The sequence below is a fragment of the Sminthopsis crassicaudata genome, chromosome 1, assembly GCF_048593235.1.
Source record: "Sminthopsis crassicaudata isolate SCR6 chromosome 1, ASM4859323v1, whole genome shotgun sequence".
NCBI lineage: Eukaryota > Metazoa > Chordata > Mammalia > Dasyuromorphia > Dasyuridae > Sminthopsis > Sminthopsis crassicaudata.
The window spans coordinates 49,509,681-49,531,156 of NC_133617.1; the positions used below are offsets into that span (position 1 = coordinate 49,509,681).

The 21,476-nt window shown below is 50.7% G+C and overlaps 1 protein-coding gene across 1 annotated transcript; it reads left to right on the plus strand.

The window, feature by feature from the left end:
* The first annotated feature begins 1,512 nt into the window (after nucleotides 1–1,512).
* Nucleotides 1,513–10,553, plus strand: C2CD4C (C2 calcium dependent domain containing 4C). The gene is made up of 2 exons (XM_074302030.1): nucleotides 1,513–1,938; nucleotides 6,419–10,553. Exons 1-2 carry the CDS (start codon nucleotides 1,779–1,781, stop codon nucleotides 7,792–7,794), a joined length of 1,536 nt encoding a protein of 511 aa, XP_074158131.1. The 5' UTR covers nucleotides 1,513–1,778; the 3' UTR covers nucleotides 7,795–10,553.
* The last annotated feature ends 10,923 nt before the right edge of the window (nucleotides 10,554–21,476 follow it).

Here is a 21,476-nt window from a genome sequence, read left to right on the forward strand (position 1 = left end):
TATCTTCTAACTTCCCTCTAAGCGCCGAGTCAGATTCTACTCTATGGCTCTGGCATGTAGTGCGGGGTCGGGGATGGCGCTGGCCAGGGTGGATTTCTGAAGGTGGGTCACTGGGAGATATAGGATCCCAAGGACCGTTTTCTTCCTCATGTTTAGCCATTTTCAGACACATCCGTGATCCCACTTGAGGTTTTCTTGGCAAAGATGCTGGAATGGTTTTCCATGGGGAACAGAGCTAAACAGGGCCAGGTTCACACAGCTAGTGAGTGTCTGAGGCTGGATCAGGTGAGGCCGGGCCCACTCCATCCACTGGCCAGGAAGTGTCTTAGGGAGCATCGAGCTAACCCACTCATTTTCCAGGGGAAATTGATTTGCCCAAGTCTGCGGCGGCAGAGTGAAAATAAAAACTTCCCTTTCTACGGAGCTCTACAATTTATATCTTTCCCCGTAGCCCTAAGGCGAAGCAGAGAGTGCAAGTCCGCTTTTTACACAGATGGAAACTGAGGCTCAGAAGAGAAGGGATTTGTCCAAAGGTCTATGTCTCCAAAGTCTGGCTCTTTCCAGATCGCCACGCCCAAAGGTGCTCCTCCCACCCGCCCCGGCCTCCCCCTCCCCCCACCCCGCCCATGACCCCCGGGGCCTCTCCTGCTGCCTTTTAACTGGCCTTTAACGCAGCCTCTTGGCAGCCACCCGACATCTCCAGCTGCAGGTACTCGAGCTCAAGGACCCGGCCTCCTTTCTCCCTCCCCTCTCGAATGCCCCGGCTCCCAGACCGAACGCTCCGAGAAACCGGAGGGGGAGGGGGTTAAGGCCGGACCGACTTCAGCTCTTCCCGCGCTGGGCGGGGCTGTCTCGTGGGGGTCCGGCGCGGGAAGGTGTAGATGTCCCGAAATCGGATCCTCAAGCCTCGCCCTAGGATCCGGGATGGGGCGGGTCCAGTCCAACGGAACAACTTCCCCCTCCTCCCGGCTCCCACCTCTAGCTAGCTGATCCTTGAGAGTAGGGGGAGGGGAGGGGACGGGGAGGTAGGGTTGGGGTCGGCCTACAGATGGGCCTGGACTTGGTGGGGGGGCAGGGGGAGGAAGGGGCTCCCATCTCTTTCACCTCCTTGACCTGTGAGGTGGGGATCCTGGACCAGGAAGCAAGAGAAAAGCTTTTACCCTTTCCTCTCACCCTGGGCCTTAGTTTCCCCATTTGTAAAAAGGAGATGGACTGGATCGTTTCTAGAGTCCCTTTCAGGCGTGGACCTTCAGTATTTTAAAGTCCTCTAACATTCCAGGAGCACGGGATCTCTAAGCACTTTGCCATAGATGACATCCAATATTCTACCGGGATGCCTTGGAGCTCTCTGGCCGGCAGAAACAAAGGGTCAGCGGCTCGGGCCAGAGTTGACCTCTCAGGGAGGTGCACTCCCCCCCCCCGGTCACTCCCCACCCCCGCCTCCGAGATCCTGGGAGGAGGCCTGGTCTTGGGAGATAAATCTGGTGCCGCAGTCTCGGATTAAATACATTACCGGGGCTCTCCCACCGAGCCCACCTCACTTCATCAGTCTGGCCCGCCGCCCCCACCGACTCTGTCCTCACAAAGCTCCTTCTGGGGGGTCCTACCGTGAATTTGGGGATGGGGCGGAAGCCAAGAGCCTCTCCTCGATTCCCGTGCCCACTTTTCGGCGGCGCGGGGGACTCCCCGGCTTGGGGTGGGGGGGATTCAATGGCGGCTCTACTCGGAGTATTACGGCGGCGGCGGCCGGGCTGGGCGGCTTCCTGCGGCCGCGGTGAATGAGTCCGTCTGCGCTGCCGCCGCCGCCTCCCGTATATAAGCCACCGCGAGTCCGGTCGCCAGCCCAGTGCCAGCTGGAGAGCCGCTCTCCTCTTCCTTCCTCTCCTCCCTGCGCCCTCGGAGCCTGCCGGTCCGGGACATCCCTTTCCCTCTGGCCAGGTAGGCAGGTGGCGGCTCCTCAGGGGGTCGGGGGGTCCCATCTTCCCGTGCCCCGCGCCCCGCAGTCTTCTCTCGGATCTGTTCGGGAGGCCAGAAGCAGCTGCGATGGGACGGCTGGAGCCCCCATCTTCCGGGACCAGCAAGAGGGAGGGAGCTACAGGTGGAAAGTTACCCTGGGTGGGGGGAGGGGATGCGCAAGAAGGACGGGGCCTGGGCTCTCCCCTGATCCTCTGCTGGCTCCTCCCACCCCTTCGCCCCTTGGTGAGGCTCGATTTTAGACCTGAAGGAGCGCTTGGGGATCACTGCAGATGCCATGCCGGGAGCGGGCACTGTGTGCCCTGCGGAGCTCTAGGGGCGCCTCTGTCGCACAGAGGAGCCCCGGGAGCACTCCAAGCTTCGTCCCCGGGGATATGTGCTCATGGCCCTAAAGGAGTGCTTTGAGATCCCAGCAGAGCTGGGTGTTCAGAGCGGCAACTATGCTCCCCCCATTACCCGGACGTGTTGGGATGTAAATTTACAACCTTCCAGGAGTGCTTGGAGATCCCAACCCAGACGTGTCCCGAGGCCGCAGGGTAACCCCAAACCTTCCTACGTGTCGAGCTCAGATCCCGGACGTAAAGACCCTTCCCGGGGTTGAGCGCTTATAGCATAAAGATGTGCTTTGAGATCCCAACCTGGGAGACGAACAGGGCTATTGTTCTCCTCCCGGATCTCGTACCTTCCCGGGTATAGATGTTTAGGCCCGAGAACTTTAAGGATGTGAACTCAGTGCGGTGAGATCCCAGAGCAACCGCGGTGTTATCTCAGGAGCTCTCCCCTGACCCATAGTGGAGGACCCCAAAAGCTGTGGAGTCCCTTTCCCGTTGATGTGAGCACTCAGTGCTGGAGATCCGGGGCTTAGCAGTGGGAGAAACTTCTCATTTCTCTTCCTAGAAGTAGTGCTCTGGGCTTGTCAAACCCAGATGGATCTATGACTTCTTTGTCTTCTGGCTCTTCCTTCTCTCATCAAGTATTTTCCAACCCTTTGGGATCCCTGATGTGAAAGTCAATTGTTTCTCATGTCCAGAGTGGGCAGGGGGCTTTCCTGGAGATGAGGCCCTTAGATTTTGTAAGGGGTGCTTGTGTGTGTGTGTGTGTGTGTGTGTGTGTGTGTGTGTGTGTGTGTGTGTGTGTGTGTGTGTGTGGAGGGAAGAGCCTCTTCTCCTTCTCCCCTTCTTCCTACCCCCAAGGTTCCTATCACACCAGGGCAAGGGTTGAACCCTTGGAAATGGATTCCCCTGACAGAAAGCAGAAGAGAGATCTTTAACGAAAGCAGGGGAGACCACCTGTTCCCTGAGCATGGTCTGGATGCTGCCAAATATTCTTACCAGCTTACTAGTCCTTTCCTGATTCAGAAGGGAATGACAGGATCACAGAGCTGGATGGGACCCTAGAGAACATCTAGCCTGTGCTCCCTGATTCAGGAGGGAATGACAGGATCACAGAGCTGGATGGGACCCTAGAGAACATCTAGTCCGTGCTCCCTGATTCAGGAGGGAATGACAGGATCACAGAGCTGGATGGGACCCTAGAGAACATCTAGCCTGTGCTTCCTGATTCAGGAGGGAATGACAGGATCACAGAGCTGGATGGGACCCTAGAGAACATCTAGCCTGTGCTCCCTGATTCAGAAGGGAATGACAGGATCACAGAGCTGGATGGGACCCTAGAGAACATCTAGCCTGTGCTTCCTGATTCAGGAGGGAATGACAGGATCACAGAGCTGGATAGGACCCTAGAGAACATCTAGCCTGTGCTCCCTGATTCAGAAGGGAATGACAGGATCACAGAGCTGGATGGGACCTTAGAGAACATCTAGTCCATGCTCCCTGATTCAGGAGGGAATGACAGGATCACAGAGCTGGATGGGAGCCTAGAGAACATCTAGTCCATGCTCCCTGATTCAGGAGGGAATGACAGGATCACAGAGCTGGATGGGACCCTAGAGAACATCTAGCCTGTGCTCCCTGATTCAGAAGGGAATGACAGGATCACAGAGCTGGATGGGACCCTAGAGAACATCTAGTCTGTGCTTCCTGATTCAGAAGGGAATGACAGGATCACAGAGCTGGATGGGACCCTAGAGAACATCTAGTCCATGCTCCCTGATTCAGGAGGGAATGACAGGATCACAGAGCTGGATGGGACCCTAGAGAACATCTAGTCCATGCTTCCTGATTCAGAAGGGAATGACAGGATCACAGAGCTGGATGGGACCTTAGAGAACATCTAGTCCATGCTCCCTGATTCAGGAGGGAATGACAGGATCACAGAGCTGGATGGGACCCTAGAGAACATCTAGCCTGTGCTCCCTGATTCAGGAGGGAATGACAGGATCACAGAGCTGGATGGGACCCTAGAGAACATCTAGCCTGTGCTCCCTGATTCAGGAGGGAATGACAGGATCACAGAGCTGGATGGGACCCTAGAGAACATCTAGTCCATGCTCCCTGATTCAGGAGGGAATGACAGGATCACAGAGCTGGATGGGACCCTAGAGAACATCTAGTCCATGCTCCCTGATTCAGGAGGGAATGACAGGATCACAGAGCTGGATGGGACCCTAGAGAACATCTAGTCTGTGCTTCCTGATTCAGGAGGGAATGACAGGATCACAGAGCTGGATGGGACCCTAGAGAACATCTAGCCTGTGCTCCCTGATTCAGGAGGGAATGACAGGATCACAGAGCTGGATGGGACCCTAGAGAACATCTAGCCTGTGCTCCCTGATTCAGGAGGGAATGACAGGATCACAGAGCTGGATGGGACCCTAGAGAACATCTAGTCCATGCTTCCTGATTCAGAAGGGAATGACAGAATCACAGAGCTGGATGGGACCCTAGAGAACATCTAGTCCATGCTCCCTGATTCAGGAGGGAATGACAGGATCACAGAGCTGGATGGGACCCTAGAGAACATCTAGTCCGTGCTCCCTGATTCAGGAGGGAATGACAGGATCACAGAGCTGGATGGGACCCTAGAGAACATCTAGCCTGTGCTCCCTGATTCAGGAGGGAATGACAGGATCACAGAGCTGGATGGGACCCTACAGAACATCTAGTTCCTGTTCCCTGATTCAGAAGGGAATGACAGGATCACAGAGCTGGATGGGACCCTAGAGAACATCTAGTCCGTGCTCCCTGATTCAGAAGGGAATGACAGGATCACAGAGCTGGATGGGACCCTAGAGAACATCTAGTCCATGCTCCCTGATTCAGGAGGGAATGACAGGATCACAGAGCTGGATGGGACCCTAGAGAACATCTAGTCCGTGCTCCCTGATTCAGAAGGGAATGACAGGATCACAGAGGTGGATGGGACCCTAGAGAACATCTAGTCCATGCTTCCTGATTCAGAAGGGAATGACAGAATCACAGAGCTGGATGGGACCCTAGAGAACATCTAGTCCATGCTCCCTGATTCAGGAGGGAATGACAGGATCACAGAGCTGGATGGGACCCTAGAGAACATCTAGTCCGTGCTCCCTGATTCAGGAGGGAATGACAGGATCACAGAGCTGGATGGGACCCTAGAGAACATCTAGCCTGTGCTCCCTGATTCAGGAGGGAATGACAGGATCACAGAGCTGGATGGGACCCTAGAGAACATCTAGCCTGTGCTCCCTGATTCAGGAGGGAATGACAGGATCACAGAGCTGGATGGGACCCTAGAGAACATCTAGTCCATGCTTCCTGATTCAGAAGGGAATGACAGAATCACAGAGCTGGATGGGACCCTAGAGAACATCTAGTCCATGCTCCCTGATTCAGGAGGGAATGACAGGATCACAGAGCTGGATGGGACCCTAGAGAACATCTAGTCCGTGCTCCCTGATTCAGGAGGGAATGACAGGATCACAGAGCTGGATGGGACCCTAGAGAACATCTAGCCTGTGCTCCCTGATTCAGGAGGGAATGACAGGATCACAGAGCTGGATGGGACCCTAGAGAACATCTAGCCTGTGCTCCCTGATTCAGGAGGGAATGACAGGATCACAGAGCTGGATGGGACCCTAGAGAACATCTAGCCTGTGCTCCCTGATTCAGGAGGGAATGACAGGATCACAGAGCTGGATGGGACCCTAGAGAACATCTAGTCTGTGCTTCCTGATTCAGGAGGGAATGACAGGATCACAGAGCTGGATGGGACCCTACAGAACATCTAGTTCCTGTTCCCTGATTCAGGAGGGAATGACAGGATACAGATTCAGAGCTGGATGGGACCTTAGAGAACATCTAGTCTGTGTTCCCTAGTTTATAGATGAGGATGCTGATTAAGTAATCTATCCCAGAGTCCCACAGGCAGCAAGTGTCGAGGAAGGATTTGGATTCAGATCTGTCTGAGTCAGGTTCAGCACTCTCTACTGTGTCACCACACTGGATTCTCTTGGTCTGTGTTCCCCATCCTGACTTTGCCGGCCTCTCTTTGTCTCCTCTTACAGCAGTTTCTGGTGCAGCACTTGCCACCATCACCCCCACTCTCCTTTCTTTTCTTCCCATCTTTGCCATTCCCATGAAGAAAACCAACATGTGGCTCCTAGATCGGCTCAGAGGGTCTGGAGAGAATGGTGCTTCCCGGGGGTCAGATGGTGACCGGTCCTCGAAGGGACCCCTCTACAGTAACGTGCTCACCCCTGACAAGATCCCTGACTTCTTCATTCCTCCGAAGCTTACCTCAGCACCAGGTGAGGTGGAAGGGGCAGCCACGGGGTCAGGCTCAGGCTCCAGCTCCCCACACTTAGGATCATCAACCTCTGAACAAAACCTGGCCTCTGGCAGCAGTGGGGCCCGAAAGGCCCAACGCAGCCCCCGTTTGCCTGCCAAGTTGGCGGCTGAGAGTAAGAACCTGCTGAAGGCGGCCAGCCGGCATGTCATCCAGATTGAGAGCGCTGAGGACTGGCGGCCTGAGGAAGAGGAGGAGGCTGTGGCCACCAATGCAGACCCCCAGGCTCAGACCGCCATGTCCTTGCCCTATGTGCCCAAGGCCCAGACGTCCTACGGGTTTGCCACTCTGATGGAGAGTCCTCACACTCGAAGGAAGGAATCGCTGTTCCACAGCGAGCATACAGGCCTGGCCCAGGCTGGGTCCCCTGGGGCGCTTCGGAGAGCTGGGGCCAAGGCTAACGGGGAGGGTACTTCCCGGGCCGAAGCCCTGATGAGCCCCTACCGATACTTCAGCGGGGGTGAGAGCGACACGGGCTCCTCAGCAGAGTCATCTCCCTTTGGGTCCCCCCTGCTTTCACGCTCAGTGTCTCTGCTAAAGGTTTTTGCCCAAGACGGGCAGGCCAAGGTGAGCCAGCTGAGGCAGTCGGTGGGCCGCCACAGCTCCTTGTCTACGGATGACAGCTCTGCTGATGTCAGCCCCAGCGCCCGCCGCCGTGCCCGCCGCACCACCCCCACGGGTCCGGAAGCCAGTGGAGAGCCCGCTCCAACCCCTCGGGGTGAGCACACGGTGCGCCTCGGCAAGCGAGGGAGCCTTCGCCTAGCCGCCGAGTATGACCCGGCCCGGGCCCGCCTGCGGGTCAGGCTGCTGGCAGCCGAGGGCCTCTATGACCGTCTCTTTGATACCCGCAGCATCAACTGCTGTGTGGGCCTCTGCTTGACACCAGGGAAGCTACAGAAGCAGCGGAGTACCATCATCAAGAACACTTGGCACCCCATCTTTAACGAGGACTTCTTCTTTGATGGTCTGTGCCCCTCGAGTGCCCGCAAGCTGGCTCTCAAGCTCAAAGTAGTGAACAAGGGAGGCAGCCTGAAGAGGGATACCCTGCTGGGCGAGAAGGAAGTGCCCCTCACGTCTCTGCTGCCTTTCTTGTGAAGGCCCCCCCCCAGCCCAGCCCAGCCCAGCCCCACCCCATCTCAGAGGAGGGGGGAGGGAACCCTTCTCTGACCCATTCCTGCCCTAGGTGCTCCTCTCAGTCCCTTCCACATTTCTGCCCCACTTGTCACCCAGGGAATGTGGAAAAACTCCAGACCCACAGCACTGAGAGCTAGCATGCCAAGGGTGAGGGACACAGGGGGCCCCAGGAGGGAGTGGGGGGTGAGGGACAAAAATGGCCCTCACACAGGGCCCGGCTCACACCCAGACACCTGGCTGTGCTTCAGTCCCAAGTCAGGATTAAGAAACTAGAATGTCATTTTCCCTAATTTATTCCAGGGGTGGGGATTGGGGGGCTGAGGCAGCAATGCTGGGCGGTGGTGAGAGCCCTGGATTTGGTGTCAGAATAGTCTGGCCCCAAGTCCCAGCTTTGCTTCTTGCTCACTAGGAGATGTCAAGCTAGTCTCTCCCCTCTGGCCTCAGTCTGCTCGTTGTAAAATGAAAATATTAGGCTGGTAATTTGCAGGAAACCTTTCCAGGTGTGAATCCCACGAGCTGGATTTTCTGGTCCAAGGTCTCACCTCCCTCCGTCTGGGAAAGGAGACTCGTTGATAGATGGGGAAAAGGTGAGCAGGCCAGAAACAGACTGGGCTGTTCCCAGTGGGTAGAAGAGGAGGTCATCCTATTTTTCTGCCTTAGCTACCTTCCTTCCCCAGTCCCTTTCTGCATAGTTCTAAGTTGGCTTGCTGAAGATTTGCTTGAATTTGGGTAATCAAGTTAGGGAGAAAAGGATTTAGGGAACTTCCAGAGAGCTAATGGAAGGTTCTTGGGACTGTGTCCAAACAGTCAACCCCAAAGGGAAGGGGTTGACTCCTGGCCCTTTTGCTTTCCATCCTGGCTGATCCCAGCTCTGCTTTCCCAGGAGCACTAAGCTGACTCCCCCAGATCAGGTGGACTCTGGATGGGAAGCCTCCCATCTCCAGAAGCCTTTCCTGGCTCTGCTCCCTGCCCTAGGGGATAATGATTAAAGGGATGACCTCTGGGAATGGTCAGAAGCAAAGATCGGGTTCTAGAGCCAAGAGAGTTCTTAGAACTTAGTGGGACCCTCTAGCCCAACTCCCTTGGTTCTACAGCTGAGGAGGAGTTCCTTGAGATTGCACAAGAGAACATCAGGGCTAGAATGCTGCATTCTAGATGGGACTGCTCTCCCTCCAGGATATTCTAGAGCTAAGCTCTGGACAAAGCCCTGGGAAGACAAGACTGAAGAATGTTTTCTCCCTCATCCCCTGGGGGATGGAGACAATTAAGCATGTCTGCCTGTTTCCATTAGGACACCCCTCTGGCTCTCTGCCCTATGCTCCTCTTTTGCCAGGGGGGTGCTTTGTCAGTATTTAAACACCCGTTCCCTGGCCCTGGCCGTTCAGTCCCAAGCACTCCTGGCCAGCCTCCTTCCCCTCCAATCTCTCCTACTCCATGATATCGTGTCTTTTTCCCCTTGTCTCCCTGCATGATTCCTGGCTTCTGCCTGAGAGAGTGCCATGGGCCCCCCACTGTGTCTGGCCTCCAGGGCCCATGCTTGGCTCCCCATCCTCTCGAACACAGCAGATGGCAGCCGTAGGCCTTGCTGTGCACAGCTATTTATACTTGGAGAGTGATTGACATCTACCCATGTTTTATTCTGCGTGTGTAAATATGTTTTGGATACAGTCCGGGTGGGTACAGTGATATTTCCCCCCATGGTTTATTTATTTATTTTGTGGTTCTGTAGCCTTGTCTCGCTGGTCCCTGGGGGCAGGCGGAGGGAATTCCCAGCTTAGTCAAGGACTGGAAACGGTGTGGGACGGTTACCAGGATAACTCAAGTCCTCTTTTGGGATGGGGTCCTGGCACTCCTTCCCAGCTCCTCGGGTTCTCTTAGCAGCCCTTTGGATGGCTAGCCAACTATCCTCAGAACTCTCACTGGGGCCTGAGCACAAGGTCACCCAAACTCCCCAGGCAGGGGAACGGGGACTAGCAAACTTGCTTGGAGGGCAAGCCTGGCCAATCCTCTCTTCCACAGTTGGCCTCTGTCTCCCTTTTCTGATTAGGGAGAAGCTCGGGAGGCAGCCAGAGCCCCTCATCATGGTGGGGGGAAGGATTCTTGACTGCCAGAATCCTAAAATGTCAGAGACAGAAAGGATCTGACTCTGGACTTCAGCCCTATAATTTTAGCAATAGGGAAACTGAGGGCAAGGGAGGCAAAGGGATTTGCCTAAGGTAGCACAGAAGGTTTTTGTCAGGCTGCCTAGCACCTAGTCCAGCATTCATTATTTCTGCCACCTGTTGTGTGGCTGGGATTAGTAAATGATCCTAATCCTTCCAATGGCTGAAAGAAGCCCACTTGGGAGGTACTAAGGGCTGAGGCCAGAGTCAAAAAACTGCCAAAAGGGGCTGAGCTCAGAGTGCCTAAGTGATCCATTTCTGAAGTCCCCCCTCTCCAAAAAACAGCAGCGGATGTATATGGGGCACTGGAAGGGTGCCTTGCCTGATCCCATTGGTGCTTGGAAATTAACACCTCCTCATGCCAGTGGGAATTCTGGGCCTCTAGGTATCTTCTTCCCTTTCTGCTCCCCAGGTGAATCTGTCTTCTGCCAAATGGGCAAAAACCATATCCACTCTTATTCTCTCCTGCAGTTCTGTTTTGATGTTTTAACTTTCCTGATAACTTTTAAAGTGAATTCTACCCGCCCACCTATGAGTGTGTGTGTACGTGTGTTTATAAATGCGTTTTTAGTGAAATAAAGGTATTTCCAAAACAACTGAGTTGCTGTGGCTGTTTTTCTGAGCCAGGAAAAAGGGATGTATTTGAGCTGGGATCCTCCCCCCACCCCCTCTTCCTTTTCTCACACTGTATATCTCAGGTTGTCTAAGAGAGAAACAAAGCAGGAAGAGACCTTGATACTTAAACTGTCAGAGCTGGAAAGGCCCCTGACAGACCAAACCTTTCATTTGTCTCTTTGCCTGCTGCCCACTGGCTCATAGGAAGGGTCATAGGCTTTTTCCTCCATGGCTATCATGGAAGACTTGATCTCCTGGAGCTAGGTAGAGGATCTTCCCATTGTCCCACCCCAGGGTTGTCTGAAGGGTCAATGTCTCATCGAGTCAAACTTTCTAAACTGTCTGGACATCCCTCTACCCACTGGGATATACTGCAGATTCTACAGGATGGAGAGCGAGCTGGAAACAGGGAATTTACTCTGCTTATTAAGGGAATACTAAGTAAAATTAAACATTATTCCTGCCCCCAAACGGTTTACAGGATAACTGGAGCTGTGAGATATGGATATAGCAAAACACACACACCAAAAGAGTGACCACGAGTTAATTTGGGAAGGAAGAGCACGTGCAGGCTTGGGGCAGGAAAGGCTTCGTGTAAAAAGAAGGAGCTGTTTAAGTTGAATCTTGAAGCAAAGGATAGATTTCAATGAGCTGAGATGAGAGGGGAATACATCTCAGGCACCAGGGATGCAGCTTAAAGGCTATATGGATAAGCTGCCCCTGAGAGGCTCTTGGCACACTAACCTTCTCTGGGGTACAGGAGAGAAGAACTCTGTTTCCAACCTTAAAATATTCTGGTAACAAATGTGAGAATTCTAGCTCTGAATGCACTGGGATTCTCACACACACTCACACACCCACACCTAACAACTTTGGCACCTTCTTTCCTAAAGACCTTCCCATCTTCAGAAGCTGGGGGGGGGGGGGAATTGTCATTTGCCAAGGAAGTTTGGAGGCTGATACTAGTGGTAGGGAGAATCAGAAGTCAGGGTCCTGCTGGCTTCTGGAAACGCTGGTGATGAGCTTTTACTTCTGCCCACTGGCCTTCCCAGCTTTCATCTTCAGAGCACTTGACTCCCTCTGTGATCCCCATGGGAAGAATGCCTGGCTGGAGCATCTCATAAGTCAGTAAAGGCAACCTCCTCCTCTAAGGGGCAGTTGGGAAAGCCCCCTTTGGCCAGTAGTGTCAGAGACGCTGACCACAGCGGCCATGGAGTTCCACCTCCTCCCTTCATGGATGGGGTTCAGCCGCCTCGGTCAGTAATAGAACGGAGCTGGAATCCAGGCTTTCTGGATGCCAGTCCTAGCCCTTTCCCATCCATCCCTTCTGCCTCCGGTTCTTTATTTTAGTAACTCTGAGGACTCTAGGTGATCCAGTGCCTGATCTCTTTCTCACCCACCCCTTTTCCTGGCCTTGATCCTAGGAGAGATAGGCCATAAAACCCATAAAAATCACTGAAAGCAGGATCCACGTTTCCCTGCTCAGACCGGGGGTTTCTGGAGGAGACAGATGTCATCTCTCAAGGAACTGCTTGCTTCCCTCTGAGACTGCAAGTTCCCTGAGGGTAAGTCATCACTTAGATGAAGGACTCCCTGAGGGCTAGGGCCAAGGGATTCTTCCTTCAAAGCTAAATGTGAAATTCTCTAAATTCTGCTTTTTTTTTTCATCAGAGAAGGAAAACCAACAGCCTCTTCTTCCCTTTTTCTAGGATAGATAATATACAGGAGCCATGAACCACAATCTCCCTATCAGGTGCCAGGATGTGTTGCTAGGCAACAGGACAACTTCTCGCCTCTTCCCCTGACCAGCCATGATTGCATTTTCTGGGGCTGTGTATTTGACCAGGTATATGTCAACTCTGCCACTGTTAATATACTCACAGACAAGTCCAGAGATTAGAGGTCTTGGGAGAGATGAGGAAGGAAGGCAGAAGATGAAGCTCATAGTATCCCTGGTCTAAGGCTTCAAAATGATTGCTAACCAGCTTTTCCATCCGCCATTTTGAGATCCTCAGGGTTTGAACCTGTGGGTAGATTTCTTTGCTTTTTAGAACATCTAAGGAGCTTCAGCTCTGAAGGGAAGGCAGGTGTCTTTCCTTGGGAGAACTCTTTATGGGTTTGAGAGGGAGGGAGGGATATTTTCCACTGTGGGGAGAAGTGAGTTTTGTAAAAAGATCATGGAAGGGTTAGTGTGATATCTGGTGCGTGTGTGTGTGTGTGTGTGTGTGTGTGTTTTTCTCAGTCTGATTTTTATTGAGTTTGATTGTCTCCCCCCCTGCTTTTGGTCCCAGTGCAGATAGCAAAGCCCCTCGGTATGATGATGAGGGGGATAAAAGGATTCTCATGTAGCTTAGCCTTCTATAAGAGGGAAACTGAATAAATCATAATGAGCAGATTCCTGGGAAACCTGGCACCTGCAGCCACTCCAGCCTGAGAGAATCCTAGATTCCCAAAGCCCAAAGGAATCTCAGTACGGGGAATGTCAGAGCTAGGAGGGCCCTTAGAACACAGAAGATCAGAACTGAGAGAGACAGATACAAATTAGAACACAAAGCGTCAGAGTTTAGAAAGACCTTAAAACTGGGAAGATTCATGCTGGGAGGGATTTTTGAATATAGAACTTGAAGCACCTTTGAACAGAAGTTGTCAATGCTAGAAAAATTCTTGGAACACGGAACAGCAGAATATAAATCTTCAAAGTTCAGGAGAATCCCATAAGACTTCTTTCCTTGTGCTTTTCCTCTTGCCATGTACTCTCCCTCACTGCCAGGGCACAGGAGGTGATTAGAGGTGGGGCAGCCTCTGCTGATCCCTGGTTTTCCCTTTCTTGTTACTTCAAGTTTCCACAAGGAAATATATGTTCAGAGGAACTTATGTGATCCCTCCCTGACCTTACACCTATCTAAAAAGTGCCTTCCTCTATTTCCTTCTCCAATTAAAGACTCTCGGAGTTTTAGTTCTAATCATGAGAAAACAAAATCCCTATCGATACAAGGATGAACTTCCTAACAATTGGTTGTTTGTCCTTCATTTTTGAAGAGGACCAGTGACATCATGGGTGATATTTTTTCCCTAAGCTTCTAAGAAAGGTGTTTTTGTTTTGCTTTGCTTCATTTCATTTTTGTTGTCATTTTTTTTTATCCAAGCCACATTTTTGTGTCTTTTCTGTCACCAATCTACCTCCCTCACTAAAATGAAAACTCTATGAAGTCAACAACTATACCTTAGGTAAATGTTTTCTCTTCCCTGTTAATCAGCCCAGAGCTCATTATAGGTTCTTAGTTAAATTAAATGTGTAGTGAATTAATAAGTAAGCAAAGGACTCTGACATCACAGGATGGGTGATATCTTGACTTGAGCGTGAATTGGGGCTGCATAAAATCCTCATCCTCAGTCTCTGTTCTAATCATCAAAGGCTGGTGGCAGGACAAAAGTCAGGATGGTGTTTCAGTATGTTTTTGGCATCTCTGGTAGTTCCTCAAGCTCTAAGCTCTCCACAATACCTGCTTTAGTTTCCTTCATGGGTTGGATGGGAACTAATTGTTCTCATCTGTCCAATCTGCCTGAGGAACTCTTCATATGCTTAGGGTAGATATCCCCCTACCTAAATTGATGAGTACCATCAGCTCCCCTAAACATTTTTAGCTCATCTTCTGAGATGTGCTGCGCTATCTTGGAGCCACAGGTGAGAGTTGGGGGAAAGTGGGCCCAAAGGCAAATGAGCAGCCCTGAAAAGAATTCCCCAAAGCCCTCCTGGCCAGAAGCGCTGATTCTCTCTGAGTGTGTCATAACTCCTTATCACAGGAAGAGTTCAAGCCTAGGATGAGTTAGATGGATGTCCAAGGAAGTTGTATACTGAAATGGATCATAGATTTCAGGCCAGAAGGGACCATCTAGTCCAATCCCTTCCCCTCTTATTTTATAATTAGGAAAACTAAGGCCCAGAGAAGGGAAATGACTTGGCCACAATTTCATAGCCAGTATGATTCCCAGCTAGGTTTTTTGCAGTGTTCTTTCCACTGAACCGTACTATCCTTCCTAATGAGGGCACTTCCTGCTCTGAGATTTAGGGATTCTATGAGGAAGGCAGGACTAGAGAAAGATAGGCTAGGATGAGCCCAGAACTATAGTCTAAGAGTCTGAGATTTTAACACCCATCTGCCACTGACTTCTTTGTGACTCAGAGTATTCTTTTGCACTAGTGGACCTCTGTTTCACCATTTGTGAAATGAAGGAGTTCAATTACAAGGTCTCCTTTAACATTCCAAAATCTAAACTCAGAAGACTGGATGGAGTCAGTGACTCGGACTCATGGGATTCTGTGCAGTCCAGCCTTGGGATGGGGGATGGGGGAGGGGGTATGCTCTTGGACTCTAGTCTCCAGTTCCAAGGATTGATTCTGTCTTCTGTTGGGAGACCTGGCCTGGTGCCAAGGGAGAAAGCCTGGAACCCAGAGAGCCAATGATCCCTCTCCCAAGCATCTGATGTTGGTGGGATGGACTCCTGGGTCCTGTGTTAAATCTGGAGTGGTCACAGATTTGCTGGGCTGTATCCTCATGCTCTGGATTGAGTTCAGTCTTGCCCACCTTCTGGGGAAGCAGAGAAGTGACTCCCTAGCTAATGGTGCAAGGAGGGTTCCTTTGCTTCCTAGCCTTTATTTCCTGGGCATGGAGTCCTGCTTCCCCCCTCCATATCCCATCCCCTCTCCCAGCAGAGCCCGAAGGCTGCTGTTGCCATGGGGATGCATTAGCCCCACGAGGCCAAACTGAGCTCTTCTCCCAGCTCTGATTAGATCCCGTTCTCTAGATCACTCCTACAACAATTTCAAATCATCTCCCAAACCATCACCAGTAAACTGGCTGCCATGACAGCAGCCCCTGGGGGTGGGTGGGTACTCAGCTCTGGGTGGGTACAGAGGTCTGGAGCAGCAGACAGCAATCTTTTGTCATGCACCCCCCCCTCCCAGGCCTGGCCTCCAAACTGATCTTTGCTCCCCTACCATCTGCTTTTTCAGTCTGACTCTATATCAGTCCTCACCTTAACTAAGACATACACTTATGCCCAGGGGTAGACCACATCTCCAGAATGGAACTAAGATCACAGACAAAGAATTACCGAATCAGAATAGATCTCGATACATAGAACTTAGAATATCAGGGCTAGGAAGAAAGAATATAAGAGCTAGAAGACCTCTCAGGACCCAAAAGACAGATTGTCAAGCCTGGGAAGGGCCTTTCTAAGAGTATAGAAGGCAAAATGCTAGAGCTAAAAAGAACTTTAGAATTCAGAACAGTGAATTCCAGAACTTGAAGCTTGAAGCATGAGCATGTCAGGCCTGCAAGGGAACATGTAGTAGAAGGGAGGACCTTTAGAACTTAGGATATCAGAGCTAGGGAGCCCTTAGGACACAGGATGTCAGAGCTGGGGGGGCCCTTAGAACCCAGGATGTCAGAGCTGGGAGAGCCCTTAGAACATAGGATGTCCGAAATGGGGCTGGGGTGCTTAGAACAGAGAATATCAGAACTGGAAGGGCCCTTAGAATATGATCTGAGCTAGGTCTTAGGATCACATATTTATATAGGAACAGGTTCCCACTGGGATTTCCCCTTCTTTCTCATTCCCTCCTCCACTGAATACTGCTTAGATTCCTTCGTATGGAACCTGGAGGGCACCAGTCACTTTTCTCCCTCTACCACCATCTGGCCCCAAATCTTCCTCCTAATATCCTCTTTCCCTTTTCCCTTCATTTCCTGACACTGAGTTCCCATCTCTACCCTTGCCAGAGGGAACTTAAAATCCTTCCCACTCTCTAACCTACTGTCTAAGTGATGGGCTGCTTCTGAAAGGCAAACACCCCAGTACATCCTAAGGATTCCTGCAGCTGAAGCTCCCTGTATCCACCCTCTCCTGTGTGTATTCTCTTCTACTGTTAGAATGTGAGTTCCTTGAGAGCAAAAGCTGCATCCTGAATTTGTAAAGTCCTGTAATTTAGTAAGTCCTGTATTTGTCCTGAATTTAGTAAATGGTAAGTACTTCATAAGAGCTTTTTTGTTCATTCATCAGTGCAATACACACACCTGGGTGCTTCCAGCTCTGGCTCCTCATCTCCAGCTGCCTGCTTGGCATCTCTTCCTGGATGTCCCATATGTGTCTCAATGGAACATTAGTTTAAACCAGAATCCACTATCTCTTCCAGTAAATCTCCTGAATCCCATTTCTGTTTAGGACCCCAGTATTCTCCCAGTCTCCCAGGCTCACACTTTAGGAGTCATTCTTCTCTCCTCTTAACTCTCCACACCCATTTACCTCTTCAGCATCTCTCCCCATCTGCCCCTTATCTCAACTCTGCCATAACCACTTTTGTGGAAGTCCTTCTCATTTCCACCTAGGAAGTTGCCACAAACAGTCACCTAAAAAGCCATCTCTTTGTACCCAGTCTCGATGGAAAGAGCACTGGACCTCACTGCTGATCCTTTTTTGTCAAAGAGGATCAATGACATCAGGAGGGTGTTGACTTGCAAGTGAATTGGATTTGAAGGAGGAAGGGTTGTGTAAAGTCACCTGTCTCACTTTCTCCTCCAGAACCATCTGCGTCCAATGGCAAGATGTAGATCAGAATTTCTAGAGATGGCCCTGGATGCAGTGGAGATCTTGGTACTGGGCTTAGAATCAAAAGATCAAAGTTTAAATGTGACACTTACTATCTGTGAGATCCTAGGCAAATCACTTAAATTATTATTTTCCTCAGTTTTCTCATCTGCAAAATGGGAATAATAATAGCACCTACCAGCCAGGGTTGCTGTGAGGATCAAATAAGATAATATTTGAAGGCAACTAAGTGTTGGAGTGGATAGAGTACCAGCTCTGATTTAGGACAACCTGAGTTCAAATATGACGTCAGACATTTGACACTGACTAGCTGTGTGATACTGGGCAAGTCACTTAATTATGCCTTGTCAAAAAAAAAATTTAAATCACTTAGTACAGTGCTTGGCACATAGTAGGTGCTTAATAAATATTTGTTTCCTTTCCTTTCCTCTCTCTATTCATCCTCCCAGCAGGTATCAAGTTCATATTTCTACAATATAGGTCTGACTATACCATTCCTTTGCCCAAGAAGACTCTGTGACTTCTCACTGTAGCCTTTATGGTAAAATACAAACTCTCAGGCCAGCTAGATGGAGCAGTAGTTAGAGCACCAGCCCTGAAGTCAGGAGTTCAAATTTGACCTCAGGCACTTGCTCCCTAGCTGTGTGACCCTGGCCTAGTCACTTAATCCCAATTGCTTTAGCAAAAAATAAAATAAATAAAATATGCACTCTTTTATCATTTAAATCCCTTCACAGACCAGATCCCTAGGCTGACCCAGACCAGATCCCTAAGCTGATTACACATGCCATGCCCCAGCTGGCCTATTTGTCATTCTCCGAACACAGCTCTTCATATTCTGTCTCCGTGACTTTGCACTGGCTTTGGTCACTCCCTCCCTCCCCCCCCTCGCCGAGCCTGGAATGCTCTATCTCCTTCAGGGCTCAGCTCAGACTGCTCGATACAAGGCACCTTTCCCCTCCCCTTCCCCCTCCCATCCCCCGCCCCTCCCCCCCCACACTTTCCCATCACTGTGCATTCACTTTGGTCAATATCCTGTATCTGCTCTCCCCTAGCTACATTGTATCCCGCGCTGTACCAGACGCTTTCCTATTTGTATCTGTACCCCCAGCCCAGCCCCGGCTCGGGCGGATGCTAAATAAGTACTTGTTGATTTACTGCCCCTCAGTGTGCCCCTCCGGGTTTCTCTGCGGGGCTCGGGCCCACTCTTTCCCTAAGCACGTGAGTACGTGAGTGTGCGCCCCGCTCGGCTCGGGTTTCTTTGCGCAGCTTCATCCCCGGGAGCCTGCGCGCTCCCCCACCGCCCTGCCCTCGGTAAGATGCAATTAGAACAGAGAGCCTGGTTAAAAATAACCCGACTGAAGAGGATCTGCTCGGCTGCGGGCGGCTATCTCAGGCTGGGATACGTAGCCATGGCTGCCGGGCCGGGACTGGGCCGTAGTTAATGGAGGATTTGCCTATTTGCTTTAAGATTTACTAAGCACTTTACAAATACCGGCTCGTTTTATGGTCACAACAGTCCTGAGAGGAGGATACTGTTACTTTCAGCATTTTAGAGTGGAGGAAACTGAGGCAGGCAGAGGTTAAGTGATGAGAACTATTGGCTAATAATAACATACTTATATAGCACCTGAAATGGACAGACACGAGACAGACAGCTCTGACCAGTTATTAAATTTAGAGCATCATTTATTAGCTGGCCAGCGACTGACCCCACTAGTAGTAGGCTAGTAGAGATCAGCCCCGAATCGTTAGCGGGGTACACTTTTACCACATCCTTGTACAGCCTTGCGGTTACAAAATCACAAAAATCACTGACACAGCTTCTCCTATACTTCTTGTTTACAAAGGGGAAGTGTCTGGACGCGAGTTAGCACAAACAACAGAACCTTTCGACACCTTATGCAATGTTGTGACTTTGTTAGACACCTACTTCTCCAGAGGTCTAGGGTCTCATGAACCGGGGGATGGGGCCCAGTCTGAACATAACACTTCCCTTAATTGAGTTTAAGCAACATTTTCCTATAAGCCTGAGGCCCCCTCAAGGGGCCAGCCTTTTGTCCATTTCACACCTACTGTGTGTTAGGAACTGGGCTAAGTATCAATTGATCTTTACAGAAACTCTGGAAGGTAGGTATTTTATGATCACCTGTTTAGAGTGGAGGTTAAGTGATAATTATTGGCTAATAATAATTAATATTTATATAGCACCTACTATGTGTCAGGCACTGGGCTAAGTACACTTACTGAATCACTTAATCTTCATAGCACTTCGGAGGTAGGTACTGTTGTTATTACCCTTTTAGAATGGAGGAAACTGAGGAAACAGAAGTTGAGCAATGATAATTATTGCCTAGTACTTATATAGCACCTACTATGTGTCAGGACTGCCCTAATTACCTGTAAAGGGCTGAAACTCTTGAGTCAATGCACTGGGGTAAGACAATAGAGCACTTGAGGCTAATTACTGATTGGACAATACTCTATAAGAATATTTTTGGAAGATGGCCTTTCCCACTATCCTGTGCTGGCCCAATCCTTTGTTGTATACAGAGAATTGTGGGAGGGACTAGGAAGTGCAGTGAGACTAGTCAGGGTCACTTATGCGAGGGAGACAAGGAGGTGAGGTCGCAGAGATCCTACATATCCGCTCTCTTCATTTCTATCCATAAAGACTTTTGCTTATCCTGACTCCGGCTGATTCTAAGGCATCCAGGGTCCTAACACAGTCACCACAATTACCTTTTTGTATCATTTGATCTTAAGGGCACTCTTGGGAGGTAGTTGATATTCCCATTTTTGACTTGCTCAGGGTCATAAAGATAGTAAATATCTGAGACCAGATTTGAAGTGACTCCTGTGCTCAAATCTAGTCTCAGAAATTTGCTATTTGTATGACCCTGGACAAGCCACTTAACCTTGGCTTGCCTCAGTTTCCTGAACTGTGAAAATAACAACAGCAACTTCCTGACTTCAGGTCTCCACTGGGACACCTAGCTGCCTCTATCATGTTGGAGGGAACACAGAAAGGGACACCCAGCCACAGATGCAAAGCAACAAGACTGGATTTCTTTGAATTCAGGAGTAGGTAGCAGACACAAAGAAGAGAGCCCTGGATTCAGAGCAGACCTGGGTTCAAGTCCTTTCTCTGTGATCTTGAAGGAATCCTTTTCCTTTTTTGAGCCTCAGTTTCCCCACCTTTGATATAAAGAGTAGAATGAAAGGATTTGGGACATTTTTCTCATTCTGCTTCATTCTTTGGCCTTTGTTCTTCAGACTTTCCTTGTTCTAGGTTCCCTGCCAGCTCTGACATTCTATGCTTTATGACCTAAGGGACTTTTCAGTCCTGTCAATATTTCATTCTTGGAATAAAGTCTGCCTCAGAGACTTATTAGCTGTGTGACCTTAGCCAAGTCACTCGATCTCTCTGGACCTCAGTTTCCCTCTCTGTAAAATGAGAAAATTAGACTTGATGGAACTCCCTTCCAGTTCTCTATCTGTATTATGATCCTTTGAAAACAGCAGCAGACCTGGAGCTGGCAGGAAGCCAGACATTTCCCCCAGAAAGAGCAAGTACAAGGAGGCCTGCTCTCTTTACTCCCTGGCAGCCGGCTCTCTTTTCTTCCTTATATCCAGCTGACAGAGCTTCCCCGGGGGAGGAGAACAGGACTGAGCATTTGAAGCCCCATCAGTGACATCTGAATCAGCTTTGTCTGCCTCTGGCTTTTTCATTTCTCTCCCTCCTCCGGGGAACTGGGGGAGGAATAGGGGAGGGGGCATGTTGGGGGGGATGGGGACTCAATGAGTGGGATGGACTCAGGAAGAGGAAGGAAAAGGAGAGAAGTACAGGGTGAGGAACAGGGGCTCAGTGATGGGAGGGGGCTCAATAAAAGGAAGGGAAGGGGAGAGGGGGCAATTGCGGGGATGGATGCTCATTGAGAGGGATGGGGCTCAGTAAGGAGAGGGGAGAGGGAAGGGGTACATTGTGGGGGATGGGAACTCAACGAGAGAGGGGGCTCAGTCAGGGGAGAGGAGAGAAGGGGGGCATATTGTGGGGGATGGGGGTTCAATGAGAAGGACAGGGACTCAGTAAGGGGAATGAAGGATCTATGCCAGATTCTCTCCTCCCAGTCTCATCTCAAGCCTGTTCCCCCAATTCAACGACTTAAAATAGATATTCTCAGCCCACCTCAAGCAGAGCCTCTGGCTGCTTCTCTCTTTTCCATTATTCCTCTTCCCACCTCCCCCCACTCTCCC

Bases quoted from the DNA above. Each gene is read 5' to 3' on its own strand.
- C2CD4C (XM_074302030.1), top strand. From the start codon at position 1,779: ATGAGTCCGTCTGCGCTGCCGCCGCCGCCTCCCGTATATAAGCCACCG. The intron at 1,939-6,418 runs GTAGGCAGGTGG...CTCCTCTTACAG, and splicing joins ATCCCTTTCCCTCTGGCCAG to CAGTTTCTGGTGCAGCACTT.